The sequence below is a fragment of the Lontra canadensis genome, unplaced genomic scaffold (genome assembly GCF_010015895.1).
Source record: "Lontra canadensis isolate GAN:19392208 unplaced genomic scaffold, GSC_riverotter_1.0 scaffold144, whole genome shotgun sequence".
NCBI lineage: Eukaryota > Metazoa > Chordata > Mammalia > Carnivora > Mustelidae > Lontra > Lontra canadensis.
In genome coordinates, this window is record NW_022631138.1 from 539,649 (window position 1) to 555,693 (window position 16,045).

Genomic DNA, 16,045 nt, shown 5'->3' on the forward strand with positions numbered 1-16,045 from the left:
GGGGTGCATCACAGGCAGGATTGGGGGGCACAACATGGAGGGTGCACGCCAGGGAGAACTGTGCAGTGGATTAAAGGGACACATAGCATCATAATGGAGGTTAAAAATCAATTGCCTACTTCAACTAAGAGGCAGACATTTCAGAGTGGATGAAAAAGCAAGAGACCCAACTATATGCTACTTACAAAAGGATACCCTTAAATCACAGATTTAATGTAAAATGTGCATGCAGGTGTAAATTAGAAGAGTAGAATAGATAAGAAACCTGGTGTGGCTATATTACTAGTAGAAAAAGGAGACCTCAAGACAACGGTTATGACTAGAGACAAAGAGGAATATTTTATAATGCTATAAGGATTAAATCGTCAAGAAGACAGAGCAATACGAAACATATACATATACCTAATGACAACTTTAAAACAACTGAAGCAAAAAAACATTCAAAACTAAAGGGAGAAACAGATAAACCACAGTTACAGTTGAAGATCTTAACATGCTTTCCCAGTAAATGGTACAAGTAAAGAAACAAAAGATTTGAAAAACACTATCAACCAATTTGATCAAATTAATATTTATAGACCCCTACCCCCAACAACTATAGAATACACGTTTTGTGGTTCCCAACATGTATCAGATGCTGGACTATAGAGTGAAACTCTGACCACAATGGTATCAAAATCTCAAAAAACAAGATAGATAAAAAAAATCCCAAATGCTTGGAAATAAAACACATACTTCTACCATACCCATAAGTCAGAGAAGGAAAGTCACAAGGACAGTCTTGAAATATTTTGCATTGAATGATAATAAAACCACAGCATACCAAAATTTTCTGGTTGCAGGCAAAGCTACATTTAGAGGGAAATTTATAGCTTTAAGTTACTTTATTAGAAAGGAAGATAGGTATAGAGTCAATGATATAAACTTCTAGATCTAAGCTTTTCAGAATCCAGAAAGAAAGCAAATTAAGTTCAAAGTTATTAGAAGAAAGGAGATAATATAAAAGAGTGAAAATCAGCAAAAACAGAAAATAGACAAACATAGAGGAAAAACCAATAAAGTTATTAGGAAACCCAATAAGCGAGCCACAGGCGAGGAACACATATGTGTGGTACGTATATCCATGGTGTGTGAGCCTTACATCTTATACAAAAATTCACTCAAATTGGAGCACAGATTTAAACATAAGACATAAAAATACAAAACTTCTAGGAAAACACACACACACAGGAAGAAACTTATGGCTGGGTTTAAGCAAAGAGTTCTTAGACACACCAAAAGCATGATCCATAAAAGAAAAATTGCTAAGTTGCACTTTTTATTTTCTTTTTGGGTAAACTGTACTTTTTAATAACAATTAAAACTTTCACTCTGCAAGAGATATGAGAGATAAAAAGGTAAACTACAGACTGGAAGGAAATATTTGCAAATCACATATCTGACAAAGGATATCTAAATTATATGAAGAACTCTCAAAACTCAATAGTAAGAAAACAACTCAAATTAGTAAGTGGGCAAAAACTTGGTCAGACCTTGACCTAGAGGACAAACAGGTGTCAAATAAGCATATAAAAAGGTGTTTACCACCACTGCAATTGTGGAAATACAACCTAAACCTTCAAGGAAATGCTACTACACACCTCTCAGAATCACTTATCTAACAAATATTGACAATACCAAGGGCTGGGAGGATCCGGAGTAACTGGAACCATTATGCGTGGCTGGTGGGAAGGAAAATGGTACTGCCCATCTAGAAATCAGCGTGGCAGTTTCTCATAAACATATACTTACCATGTGACCCAGAATTCCTACTCCTGGGTAATTTTACCCATCTGAAATGAAACCTATCAGAGTTACGCAATACTGTTTCTGCAAATGTTTAGAGCAACTTCATTTACAATCACCCAAGGCAGGAAATAACCCGCATGTCCTTCAACCAGTGAATGGGCAAACAGCGAGCCGGCAGAATACCAGTCAGCAGTAAAAATGACCGAACAATTGATACACGTAGCAACGGGGATGGACCTCAGATGCGCTAGCTAAGTGAACAAATCCGGACTATGCAATGGAGGACTCCACTTAAATGACGTTCTGGAAAAAGACAGAATTGCACAAATCATAGGGAAAGACAACCTCTCTCACCGTGGCTGCAAGGGGTTGGGACACAGGGGATGTGCTGATGACAGAAAAGGCAGCAGGAAAGAATTTTTCGTGTGATGGAACTGTTCTCTACCTTGACTGTGCCGGTGCTTACATTACTATACATTTGCCCAAATTCATAGAACTGGACACTAAAAAGGGGAACTCTTTGTATGTAGATTAGAAACAAAAGAAACAGAAACTAGAGTAATTGCCTATAGGAGTAGAAGGGAGTAGAAATGGAGGGATAAAAGGGAAAAAATAAAGTAAGAGAGGGGTTTAAACGGGTCAAGACTGATAAAAAAAAAAAAGTGTCCCATAAACTAAAGAAGATGAATAATCCTCTGCCCCTAAGGGTCAAAAAAGAAAACAAAAACCCCACACCTGTTGCTATTCCTTCCTCAGCCCTCCCCTCCCCTCCAGCTATTTCTTTCTTCTCCTCTTCTTTAACTCACTATCTTTACTTCCTCTCCTAGTCTCCCTTGAACTTACGCCTATGGGACATTGACCCCACCAGTCCACACAAGCTGCTTTTCAGAGAATGACCAGTGATCACCATATTGCTAGTCCAGTTTTCAGTACTGTCATCTTGACTCCTAAACCATAAAAGGGCCATACAAGAATGAAATTTACAGTGACACCACGGATGGACCTTGATGGCATTATGCTAAGTGAAATCTGTCAGGCATAGAAAGACAGATACGGTATGATCTCACTTACATGGGGAATCTAAAAAAAGCCAAACTTACACAGAGAGTAGGCTGGTGGTTGCCAGGGCAGGGGGTGGGAGAAATGAGATGTTGGTCACAGGGTACAAACTTCCGGTTATAAAATGAGTAAGTCAAGGGGGTCTATGTACAGCATGTTGACCACAGTTAAGAATACTGCGTTGTGTGCTGTATACTTGCAAGTTGCTAAAATAATGGATCTTAAATGTTCTCACTGACCCCCCCGCAACAAAAGGGTAATTATGTGAGATGATGGATGCATTAATTAACCTTATTATAGTAGTCACTTCATACATTTATATAATTTTGGGGGGGTTGGTTTTTTTTTTTTAAGCTTTTATTTATTTATTTGAAAGAGAGAGAGAGAACACGAGCAGGGGGAGTAGCAGAGGGAGAGAATGGTAAGCGGATTGCAGGCTCAGCACAGAGCCTGATGTGGGCCTTATCTCAGGACCTGAGATCATGACCTAAGCTGAAATCAAGAGTTGGACGCTCAACAAACTGAGCCACCTGGTGCCCCATACACTGTTATATGTCAGTTATATCTCCGTAAAGCTGGGAAAGCAAACAAAAAGTAAATTACATGCCCATTTCACTCTTGAATATAGATACAACCTTAAACAAAATGTTAGCCAACTGAATCCAACTGTACTAAAAAAAATACACCACGATCAAGGTTTTATCTGTAATATGGAAGGAAAATCATATGAAAACCTTAATACAGAAAAGGCATTTGATAAACATCCACATCTATTTATAATCAAACAAAAACTTGAAGCAGACTAGGACTGAAGGGAACTTTCTTAACTTGATGTAACTTATATTTGCAAGTTATATATTTATTTACAGACAATATCAGGTTGAATGGCAAGGGCTCAGACACATTCCCTTTAAGATTTGGGACAAGCCAAGGTTGGCCACAAGCACCACTAATTGATATCTTGCCGTTGCTCTAAGGAAATTTCAAGAAAGAAAGAAATAATACACGAATTGGGAAGTATAGGATAAAACTAACATTCTTGTAGATATTTGGTCCCAACAGGGACCAAAAGAATCAATATCATGAGAGTTTAGTAAGGTTGCCAGATGTAAGATTAATTTACAAAAATCAATAGCAATTTTCCACACCAGTAATAACCACCTAGAAAATATAATTTAAAATATAACATTCATGATTGCAATAAAAACTCAAACTATTTAAGTATTAGCCAAAACTCAAAGGACTTCTATATAGCAAGGTAATCTGAATAAATGAGACATTCCATTTAAGATAGGACCACATAGGGGTGCCTGGGTGGCTCAGTGGGTTAAAGCCTCTGCCTTCGGCTCAGGTCATGATCCCACGGTTCTGGGATCGAGCCCCACATCAGGCTCTCCGCTCAGCGAGGAGCCTGCTTCCTCCTCTCTCTCTGCCTGCCTCTCTGCCTACTTGTGATCTCAGTCTGTCAATTAAATTAAAAAAAAACTTAAAAAAAAAGAGGACCACATAATATAAAGATGTCATCTCTTCCCAAAGTAACACACAAATTCAACACAATCCCATTAAAAATCCAGTTGGGCTTTTTGAGGACCTTGATAAAATCACTCTGAAATGCATATGGAGGAACAAAAATCTAGAAAGAAGAGTACAGAGAGGATTTTTCCCATTAAATACTAACACATTTGCACAGTCACTGTAATAAAAGTGGTGTGATTAGTGCAAGAACAGACAAACACACCAAAAGCACAAAAAGAGACTGAAGTAGAGCAGGAACGTCACAGAAGATTTGTGCAATGGTCAGATTGTTTAGTAGGTGGTTTTAGGAAAACTGGCTCAGCACGGAAATCTGGATCCCCTTCCCACACCACATGCAAAAGTGGGTTCCAGATGAACTAAAGACCCAAGTATGAAAGGTAAGCTATAGAGTTAAAATGTGAAAGAATCTTGCTAACCTAAGGGTGGGGAAAGATTTCTTAAAACTTCAAAAGTTCAAACCATAAAGGAAAAAAAAATGGATGAATTTGATTACATCACACTTAAAGACTTCTGTTAAAAAAAAAGAGCACCATGGTCATTTCAAGACACTCAGCAGAAGGGGAGAAGACAGTGTTTAAAACGGTCAAAAGAAGAATATCTAGATGAGGTAATCATCAAAAAAGGAAACTGGAAAGATGAATAAATATGGGAAAGATGGCTCAACCTCACTATTAAACAGGAAAAGGCAAATTACATTAAGAACACAACAGCCAGATGGGCAGGAAATAATAAAATGCAATCAGGTTGCGGCACCCGGGTGGCTCAGTCGGTTAAGTGTCTGCCTTTGGCTCACTCATGACCCTGGGGTCCTGGGAGAGAGTCCTGCATCAGGCTTCTTGCTCAGCAGGGAGACTGCTTCTTCCTCTGCCTGCTGCTCCCCCTACTTGTGCTCTCTCTCTCTGTCAAATAAATAAATAAAATCTTAAAAAAAAAAGGTGGGGGGGAGAAGGTTGACCAAGGTTAAGTGCTGGCTAGGGAGAGAAGGGAGGTCCACAGTAATTTTTAAGCATCCTAGTGAGTGTGCATACTGGTACAGGCATGCACCGTGGGGAAGTATTTGCATTTCCATGCTAATGTTGCACATATTTGCATACCCTAGAGCCTGGTAACCCTATCCCAGGAACTGTGTGCTAAAGAAACAATGGCCAGGACATAGGCAGAAGAGCAGACACCCCAACTCTCTACAATAACAGTAGCTTGAATCAACCACGAGCCTGACAACAGAGCAGATAAACAGACTGTGGTGGGCTATCCACTGCATGAAACGTCGTACAGCGGCGAACGGATGGTAACACATATTTGTTACAAAATTCAAAACCAAGAATAACCAAACTATTTGTAGGGATACCCAAGAAATAAAATGGTAAATAAGAACAAAAATCCAGGAATGACAAGTGCAAACCTGGCCGGTGGTAAGTTCTGCAGCGTGGGAGAGAGGAGAAGCTCAGAGAGAGGCAGGCTAGTGATGTTCTAGTTCTGGGGGTGGGGAGGATCAGTTCACTGACATTTATTATTCTATTTAATGCACAGATCAAATATATATTTGAATTTGCTAGAAGTTAATTAAAATGCTTAAAAGTAATTAGAGGGGTGCCTGGGTGGCTCAGTCATTTGAACATGAGACTCTTGATTTAGGCTTGGGTTGTGTCTTGGGATCCTAAGATCGAACCCCAGGTGGGGCTCTGCACCTAGCACGGAGTCGGCTGAGGTTCTCTCCCTCTGCACCTGCTCTCTCTCTCTCTCTCTCAAATAAATAAAATTTTTTAAATAAAAAAATAAAATGTCTTTTTAAAGAAGTAATTAGAGTACCCAGATCAAGAGAAAAAGAGAGCGAGAACACACCTCTGGTCTGGACAAAATAGGACGCTTGGAAGAAAGGAAAAGGACAGCGGTCCCAAAAGAAATGGCCAAAGGACATCCATGGGCAAGTCAGAGGTGAGCAAACTGAAAAAGCTGAGGGGTACACGAAGAGGTGTTCAAAATCATTAGTATGGAAAATGCACCTGAGAACAGCAAGGAAAAATGTGACACTCATGAAATCAGCAAAGTCTGAAAGCTACTTTGAAAGTCAAGACTCAGCTGGGGACTGCGGACTACCTTCTCCCGAGGCTCCAGACTCACTTGTCTGCTTGCCATCTGCACTCGGATGTCTAGGTGGTTCTCAAATGGAGCTTTTCCAAACGGAGCTCCTGATCTTCCTCCCCAAACTGTTCTACCCACAGCCTTCCCCAGCTCCCGGGATGGCAACTCTGTCCTGTTGGGTGCTTCGGCCAAAACTCTGGGCGTAGACCTTCCTCCCAGCGCTCAACCCACAGGCATAGCCGGCCAGCTCTAACCCTCAACTCCCGCCTCTGACCCCTTCTCCCACTTCCGCGTCCCTCCTCGGGTCCAAGTCTCCAGCGTCTCTCCAGGCCTGAAGCTCGGCTTCTGCCCTGGGTCCTGTAGGTCTAGTTTTCAAACAGTGCTGGAGGAAGCTGCTGGAAACATATCCTGTGTATTCCTCTGTTCAACAACCTCCCCTAAGCTCTGAATATAAAAATAACCAGTAAATCACCAATGAACGCACACCACCGCCACTGCCACTGCTGCCCCTCCCCAGCTCGGCTCTGACCTCATCTCCCCGTCTCTCCCTTTACTCCCACTGCTTCAGCCATTCCGGCCCCCTGTGCCCTGCAAGCCCACCAGGCAAACTCCCTCTACAGGACACTGCTTTTCCCTCGGAAGTCACACCTCCTTTGTCTCCTCAAATGTCACCTTCTCACAGGTGCTGCCCCCACCATTCCTATGTATCCCCCATCTCTGTTCTACTTTCTTCCATTTGGCTATGCCTCCCTGCCAGGTGCATATTTCTGTTTACCGGTGCTATGAACCAGAGCTGGGTCTCCCCAAAATTCACATGTTGAAGCCCTAAGCCAATGTGACTCTATTTGGAGATACAGCTTTGGAGGTAATTAAGGTAAGATGGTATCTAGTAGGACAGGTGGCCTTGTAAGAAGAGGAAGAGAGATCTCACCCCCTCATCTCCACTCCCACCCCCCCACCCACTTTCACCCCCTCTTCAGACATATGCACCAAGGAAAGGTCATAGAACTGTCTGGAGGTGTCTGGGGGGCAGGGGACCTGGCTTCACCTTGACTCCTACAGCGTCCGGCTGGATCCTGGGCACACCACATGCTCTCAGGGGACACTGGAGATTTCTCCAGGCTCATCAACGAGAGAAATCCAAGGATTCATCCCTCCGGTTTGATTGGGCGGAGACACTACCAGATCTCTTAGAAGCTGCCAATGGCCTCACACCCACCTGCTGCAATTACAGGCAGAATTGACAACTAATGGATCTAAATAGCCATTTGCTACGGTTTTCCTTAGAACACCGAGGAGCCGTGCTCTGCCAGACGGTGAAGTCAACCTGCTTCTTCCCTTTCCCTTCCACCTCTCCCTGGGCGCAGCCCTTTTCCTGGACCCCAGGAGACCGGTCCTGGACACTACTCACCCCTGCCCACTGATAACAAGGGGCTCAGCAACCAAGATTGAACCTCTCCATCAAATAAACATTTTGTGAAAGGAGGAAAAGCATGAGGCTTTAAAAAATTTGTTCTAAGGGTGCCTGGGTGGCTCAGTGGGTTAAAGCCTCTGCCTTCAGCGCAGGTCATGATCCCAGGATCCTGAGTTGGGCTCTCTGCTCAGCAGGGGGTCTGCCCCCCCTTCTCTGCCTACTTGTTATCTCTCTCTCTGTCAAATAAATAAATAAAATCTTAAAAAAAATTGTTCTTAAAAAAAAGTTGTCGTTGTAAAGCGGGAGGTCCCCGTGTTATACAGCAAGCTGACAAATCTCCAACGGGGCTCTCCTCCCAGGGAGCAGACCCCATGCCACACAGCCTCCTCTGGGCAGGACCCACCTGCAGGGGCTCGGAAAAGGTGGCGACAAATCTTTAATTCACTGAGCAAAGATGCACTAGGTCCTGGGTGAGGGCCATTTTTGGCCTACCGGCGAGGCAAGAGGGATTGGAGCCAGCCAGTGTGGACAGCCCCTGATGGTCAGGGGACTCCTAGACCCAGAGGACCCTCCGAGGAGCCCCGGGGACCACTGTGGAGCAAGACTCCCCTGCGAATGCCAGCAACGCATCTTCTGCTTGTCGCGGGGACTGGGCTTCCAAGTAAGACTTGGTTGGAGATTCCATAGCTAAGACACTTTGAAACCACCAGCTATGCAACAAGTAAGGCACTGACTTGGGGAGGGAGCGGGTTTGGACCAAATCTCCCATCGTAGAGCAGCATCAGGCTTCAGGCTCTAGGCAACCTCCCTGCCTTACAGGAGCCACCCACCTGAGCCACAGTTAGGTGACTTACCCTCCCCAAGCCTCAGCTCCCTCATCTCTAGGATGGGCCTGCTGCTGTGGAGGACAAAATCATGATACACACAAAGAGAGGAGGGGCCACCTCAAGGAGGGAAGAGCAGGGGTGGCGGGTCAGGGCGTACATCCCTCCCTCTGGGTACTCCCCATTCTCCCCTTCACGCCTCTATCTCTTCACCCACCTCTACCCCCACTGTCACAATTCAGCTTCTCTGTCCCCACTCCAGCCAGAGGGGTCCTCCCCTCAGAGGACATCTGCCCAGGGGTGTCCTAAAAGGAGGGCCAAGACCCTACATTACTTGTGCTCCTGGTAGCTTCACATACCTGGCATACAAAGGGTGCCCAATAAGTGTGTGCCAATGATGGCATGTAATTTACACTTCCTCAAAGCCTGCTGTTTGCCAAGCAGTGCTGAGCACACTCTGGGGCCACAAGTATATAGACACAGTCGCTGACCCTCTCGGAAAGTCCATATGGGGTGGGGATGGGGACACAAAAAATCTTAGAACGGCATCATAACACAACCCAAAGGGGCGGGGGAGCCAGAGGGGTGAAGGAAAGTTCCCAGGGGAGATGGGCCTCCAATCCAATACCCCAATATAGACGAGGAAACAGAGCTCAGGTAAGAGGAGTGACTGGCCCAAGTTAATGACAGCATGTCAGTGACTGAGATAGGCTTGAAAAGCAGCCGTCCCAGCCCCTGGATACCTCACCCCAAGGGCTCCTTCCAGAACCAGGTTTCTCAGCCTCCCTACGGACATTTGGGCCTGATCATTCTTTCTTTTGGAAGCTGTCGCCGTTCATTGCCAGATGTTTGCCCTCTACCTGCAAGATGCCAGTAGCCCCCTCTCCCCAACTATGATAGTCAAAAATGTCCCCAGACATTACCAAATGTCCATGAGAGAGCAAAACTGCCCTCCGTTGAGAGTTACTCATCCAGAATCTAGGAAATCCAGGAAATCCGACTCGAGATAAGAGGCAGTGACCAAAGTCAAGTCCTAGGCCCAGATGTGGTGGACAAAAAGGTATGTGGTGTCAGGGCTTGCAAACCGAGCACTGAGAATATCTGGCCCATGGTCACTTTTTGACGCTGTGCCCCACCCTGTGAGCCCCTTAGCCTTGAGTTCTGCTTTTCACTTTTCCAAAGTGCTTTAGTTGACCACACCTCTGTGAAATGCATAGGGGGATATAAGCTTTTATCCTCATTCTATAGCTGAGGAGATTCAGGCTCAAGAATGTTAAATGTACCAAAGTCACCTGGTAAGCTAGTGGCGGAACCTGGCCAGGATTTCCACACAGGGTCATCTGGAGGCAGAGAGGGACAGGAGACCCGGGGCAGACTAAGGGCTTTTTATGATCTGCATCTACTTCTAGAAGGCTGCATCCCTAGAACCCAGATCCATTAGTTCCTGACAATCCCAGGGGCATCATAACTCTGGCGGCTCACGGATGGGAACTACGGAGGCTCAGGGAAGACAAGAGACACACAAGCGGATGCAAGCACGCTTGAAGGGAGCCAGGCGCCAGCCCTCTTCCCTTGGTGCCTGCTCCCATCCAGGCTGGGCTCCTGACAGCCCATCTGATAGTCCCTCAGACTCTTCCAGACACTTAAAGGACAGCATCCCCAACAACAGGCAACATGTGGAACTTAGAAGTCCCTCCCTCTGAGGCAGGAGGGGAGGCCTGTCTGAGTGAAAGAATGTTTCCAACCATGAATCAGTCCTGTTACTACGAGTCATCACTCCATTGCTAATTGTTGGTGATGCGAATGGTCCACAAAGTTTGCGCGTTTATTACATGCCAAGAACGGTGCTGGAGGCCTTAAAGCCCCAGTGGCTAGTTAGTTACATGTCTGCTACAGCCCACTTTACAGGTAACAAAACTGAGGCCAGGAAAGGTTAAGGGAGCTTTACAGCCAGCACGTGTGGGTGACAGGACCCCAGCAAAGACCTGGGTGACACTGGGTCCACACTTCTCCCACTGCCTCAATGCATCGCAACTCCTAAGGGGCATGAATGGGCAACTGTAGCAGGAAAGGGAAACTCACTAGAACCTGAAGTGAGTTTTTTAGTAGGCTGAAGAAAGCCTCTGTAGTCCAGTGCACACTATCCACCTTGTAAAGAAATCCCATTTCCTTAAAAGTCACAAAGACAAATTTCACAGGCCCAGACTTGGGAGGGGCTTGGGCTCAGTTCGGAAGGTTCTGCAGAACCAAGCAGAATGAGACCACTGGTGCTCCTGGCTCCTTGGCGGCCCAGGAGGGTCCTGGAAACAGGGAAGATCAATGTGGGGGGTGGGGGGGCATGGTTTGCCTAAGCACCAACACCCCGCACACCCTCCCCAGACTCCAGATGGCAAAGGACAGGGCATGTGGGACAGCCCCATGCCCTGCAGGAGGCAAAGGTCCTCAGGGCTACAGCAGTGCAGGATGCTCCCTCCCCGCATCCCAAGCAAATGCATTTCCCACTAAATCCCCTGTCATAGATTCCCTAACCGGGCTCAGCATCCAGACAAGTGCAGGCCCAGCTTGGGCAATTTTCCTCTTCACATAAAATTTAAAGCTTATGGTGGCATCTCTCAGAAACACCTTGATCACATCTCTTCTCTCTGGGCCCCATGGACTTGCCTAGGAAAGGTGTGATGGAGCCTGACGGCTTCTTAGGGGCACATAGCCATGGACTTCAGGTAAAGAGTCAGCTTGAGGTTCTGAAGGCAAAATGGAGGAAGGGCCTTGCTTCCAGGCCCTGTGCCCCTTCCTGTCCCTTTGTAGGGGTTTGAGGCTGGAGGGGCTGCCACGCAGTTCAGAAGCAAATACAAAGTCTGCCTTCCTTGCCTGCCTGGACCTCTGGGTTTCAGTTCCAAGAGCCGGAGCCTGGCAAGGTCAGCAGAGTGCTGCGGCAGGAAGATGTCCATCCTCCCCCGAGAGGACAGCAAGGGAGCACAGGTAACAAGAACAGGACAGGCTGGCCCCCTTCCCTGCAGTACAGAGGCATGGGGCTGCAAATGCCTCTTCCAACAGGGAGGAGGGGAAGTTACAGCCCTGGGAGGTCAAGGTCCCCTTCAGAATGGGTGTGCCCTAGAGGGGCTCCTCCTCCTAACCTGCCCAGAAGTCTCAAGGAGGTATGGAAGGTTGGGGAGCAGCTCGGAGGACACCTCTCAGGGGTCCCAGGGAGGCTGTCCACTGTTTGATTGAAGGGTAGGTCTATCTCCTCGGTTAATATTGTACTGGGACAGAAATGTGGCGCCTCAGGATTTGGTTACTGATCCCGTGGGCCTGAGCCATGCCTAGGGATGGGAGTCGAGGCAAAAGGGGAAGCCCCAAGATGTGGCTGAGGTCTCATTACTTGCCACTATCAAGTACCCTAGGCTGGGGATCCTTCCAGTCATCTTCACCCTGAGCCACCTCCCGTCAACGGGAGGCCGGATCAGGCTGTGCTCACTCGGGGCAGTTCGGACTGGCAGGCCTAGGATGGCTCAGGGTGTCACCAGGCATTTCGCTCACGCCCACCCCAAACACCGCAGCTCCAACCCCTCTGAGGCTCCTCGGAGCCCCAGGCCTCTCCATCCCCTCAGTCCCAGGCCAGCCCTTTGGAGTCCGGAGGGGGCGGCAGCTCAAGCGGCCAGTGCCGCTGAGCGCTGGGCGCCCAAGGGCCGCACTGGCCGGGTCCGCAGACTGCGCTCCGCTGCTGCTCCCTCCCCTAACACTGCTGGCCCCGGCAGAGGAGCGGACGGCCACGCGTTACCTTCCATGGACATGGGCTCCAGGATGCCGAACTGCTTGAGGACGGCGATGAATAGCAGCACCACCACGGCCATGGCGCACAGCTCCATGCCCTGGATGCCCATGGCGACCCGAGCTGCCCGGGGCCGGGGCGTGCCCCTCGCCCGCGCGTGCCTCGGGAGGCGCCCGGGCCGGTGCAGCCCGCCCGGCCTCTTGGGGAGGCCGCGGCTCACATCCCCCGGCAGGCGGGGCTGCGGGTGTAGACTGGGTCCAGGACCCGCGGAGGGAGGCTGCGGTGGCGAACGAGGCAGGCCCGGAGGTTAGACGCCGCGCGGCGGCAGAGCCCGAGCGCAACTTTCCGAGTCAGCCGGCAAACTTCGAGGCGCGGCGGCGGCGGCGGCGGCGCGGAGCGCAGCTCGGGCGGCCTGCGCGGGTCAGAGACGCCTCCATGGCCGGCGCGGGCGCCGCGCCTCTTTCGCCCTGTCTCCAGCCCCAAGGGCGCCGGGGCACAGGGGCGCGGCGGCGGCGGCGGCGGGGGTCCCGGGCGCTCCCGGCCGCCCCAGCCTTCATCGCCGCTACCCGCGCGCTCATTGGCCTAGGCGCGGCGACCACCCGGGGAGGCGTCCCCTGCGGCCGCCCCCCTCCCGCCCGCGCGAGCCCGGGAAGGGGCGGAGGGAGGTGGCCCCGCCCCGTGCGGCCCAGCCCTCAAACGGAGCCTGGCGCGCGGCCACCACCCCCCGCCAACCCCACCGAGACCAAGCGGTCGGTGGTTTCACCCAACTGCCTGTGCGGGGTGGGGGCTGAGTGGCTGGGGAAGGGGCCGGGGACCGGAGGGGAAGGGAGCCGCAGCATCGCTCTCTGCGAGGACTCGGGGATCCGTACTCCTTGCCGAGGGGTGCGGAGCCTGCCACAGCCGCTCCCTGCCCCGCCCGCCAAGGCAGAGCCGGCCTTCGGAGAATCGGGAAAGCCCTCTCACCCCGCGGTATTTCCCACACCACCAGGTCTCGGCTCGAGACTGAACTTGGCCTTGGTCTAGCCCCCACTGGAAGTGAAAAAGTTGGTATCCAAAGTTATCCAGTTCCGGAAACCCACGTGGGCTCCAGGTTTTTGGAGGGAGTGTGGGCTTTGGCATTAGAGACTACGGAACTGAGTTCCACTCCTGATTTTGCTGCGTGACCTTGGTCGAGTCACGGACTTGCCGATTCCTCCTCCATACAGAGGGGCTGGTGCCCGCCTGCCTTTCCGGCTGTGGGAAAGAGCTAAACGGATGTCAAGTCCAACGCGCGGGCAGTGCACAGGAGCGCTACTTCGTTTGTGAATCACTCTCTTCCAGCCTGGAGGTACCAGATAGGAAAGGACCGGGAGAGAAGGGGGCGTGGCAGGGCGGAGCCGGGGATCCTCCAAGTCCCCGAACTCCCGGACTTGAGGGCCCGAGCCGTGGCTCTCTGCTGCCCTCCCGCGGGCATTGCGTTCTGCGGGGGTTCTCGCCAGCCCCGGGCTTAGAGCGGGAGAAGGCTCGGGCTGCTTCCAACTCCCAAGATCTTTAGAAGTTCTCCATTTGCCTTAGTGGAGGGAGAAATCCAGCCCCGTTCCACGCCTGTTTGGACGTAGGGTCTGAACAATAGTAGCTTCCATGTATGAGTCTCTGCTACCCACTGGGTCATTCGTTCAGCCAATACTGAACGTGTACTGCACCCCAGGCACAAAACTCGGTGCCTGGGTGGGGCGGGAAACAGCAGCATGCGTGGACCAGGGCCCTTCTGGAGCTGGTACAGGAACCGAGCCTTTAGGTTTACTCGTAATCCGTAAGGGCTGCCCCAGTGGGCATTTCTCGTCCCCATTTTACAGTTAAGAAAACCGAGGCCTAGAGGTTGGGCCGGGGAAGGAACAAGGGGCAGCCCAGGCCTTCTGGATTCCAGAGCAGATGCTGGGCCAGCCTACCACACTGTTTCCAGGGGAAACAGGTGGGAGAGAGGCTGCTGGGTTTCTTCTGGCTGGTGCAGTTCAACCTCAGTGTTTAACACACCTGGTTAAAAGTCTGAGTTATTGGAGATATTTTTAAAGAACTGTAAATGCACAGCTTTCAATTGCATTTAGTGGGATGCGGTGAGTCTCCACTGACCAAGAACTCTAAGCAGAGACGCTAATGATAGCCAGAGAACATGAGTTGCTAAAGTGTGTAAGTTTAGAAAAGCTCAAGACTCTCATAATTTACACACTTACACGCTGAGTAAAATCTAGCCTGTGTCCCAGCCCGTTGCCACCAGTCCTCAGTCAATGGTCTGGTTAAGAATACATTAAGCCTGTTTCCTAAAATGGGGATGACAAGCCCACCTTTCCAGGGGCTTGTAAAAGATCCAGGGAGACGAGGGTTGGCCTGTGTCATGGGCTCTGATGGCCTCTTATGATGTATTCTTGGAGCTGGGTGTGTTCAGGGTGCCAGATGAGAGATAGATGGGGGGAGGGGGGCAGATAGAGAACCGAGCAAGCAAAAGAAGCCATGCTGAGGGTCCTCCTGAAGCTGGTCCACCCCTGCTCTCCTGCCTCAGTTTCCCCTGATGCTCCTGAGCATCTTCCCTGGGAAAACTTCAATGACTGCTCATAAACACTGAGCTATAAATGAGACATTGATCCCCTGGCTCTGCGGCGTAAAATATTAACGATGCCTAAGTGGATACCAGGGATGAGAGCAGAATGTCCGCTCGGCATTAGCTGCCTGGGCCAGGGGCCTAATGGATGGGAAGCTGACTCCCCCGCTCACTCAGGATCTTGGGGCCTGCCAGCCCTGGGGCCAACCAGGTCCACTGAGGCTGGGCTGATGGCCCCATCACGCTCCCTGCTTCCATGGGACCTAGACAGGGAAGCTGGCAGACAAGCCCCCAGACCTTATACATCCTCCCCACACCCATGAAGTCCCAGGCCAGGCCTTTCCCAGCTGGCTGTAGCTCCCTTCCCTAGCTCTCAGCTGTGCCCTCCCCAACATCCCCCAAGTGCCTCCTGTGGCAAGGAGCATGCTGGCTGTTGACAGTGATCCCTGCCAGCTCCCTGTCTTGGGGGAGGGGCACAGACAGAGAAATCCCTGCCCTTCAGGGTGCTGAAGACTGCCACGGAAGTAGGGAAAGACAGGGCACAATGTGTAGCAGCTCGCTCTACCCGGAGTGATAGTAGAGGGCTGGGGAGTCCCAGGCCCTCTCTTGGAAGACTTCAAGATCTCTGGGAGGGTCTTGGAGGCCTTGATGTCCTGGTTTAGAAAATTTTTGGACCTCCAGCTGTTTTGGGGTGGTCTAGGGCACACCCTGAACTTAGCCTGGCATCCCACACCTGATGTCATGGTCTTCCTGTGCCTGGAAGACTGCTACCAGTCCAGTTCTGCCTCCAGGAAGCCTTCCCAGATTATGCCAGCCCTATACCAACCCCCTTCTCCTCAGAACTGCCATGGCCTCTGCTGCCTGGGCCGGGCCATTCTGCACCGTGTTTTGGCTGTCTGCCCGGACATCTCCCATGTCACCCCGTGCTTCTCCTCTCTCACCACAGCTGTGCTATCAGCTCTTGTGGGTTGGGACCTGTCTGTTTGACCAAACATTAA

At 49.9% G+C, this 16,045-nt stretch overlaps 1 protein-coding gene across 3 annotated transcripts in view; it reads right to left on the reverse strand.

Annotated features, from left to right (window-relative positions):
* Positions 1-16,045, reverse strand: part of KCNIP3 (potassium voltage-gated channel interacting protein 3) — an 80,598-nt gene that overhangs the window by 12,170 nt on the left and 52,383 nt on the right. The window contains exon 1 of one of the 3 annotated variants that reach the window (XM_032843867.1): positions 12,482-12,650. The exons of the other annotated variants lie outside the window; for them this stretch is intronic. Coding sequence (XP_032699758.1) covers positions 12,482-12,584 — 103 coding nt within the window. The 5' untranslated portion in view covers positions 12,585-12,650. Of the gene's footprint in view, positions 1-12,481; positions 12,651-16,045 lie in introns of those variants that run through there. 3 annotated transcript variants of the gene reach the window in all.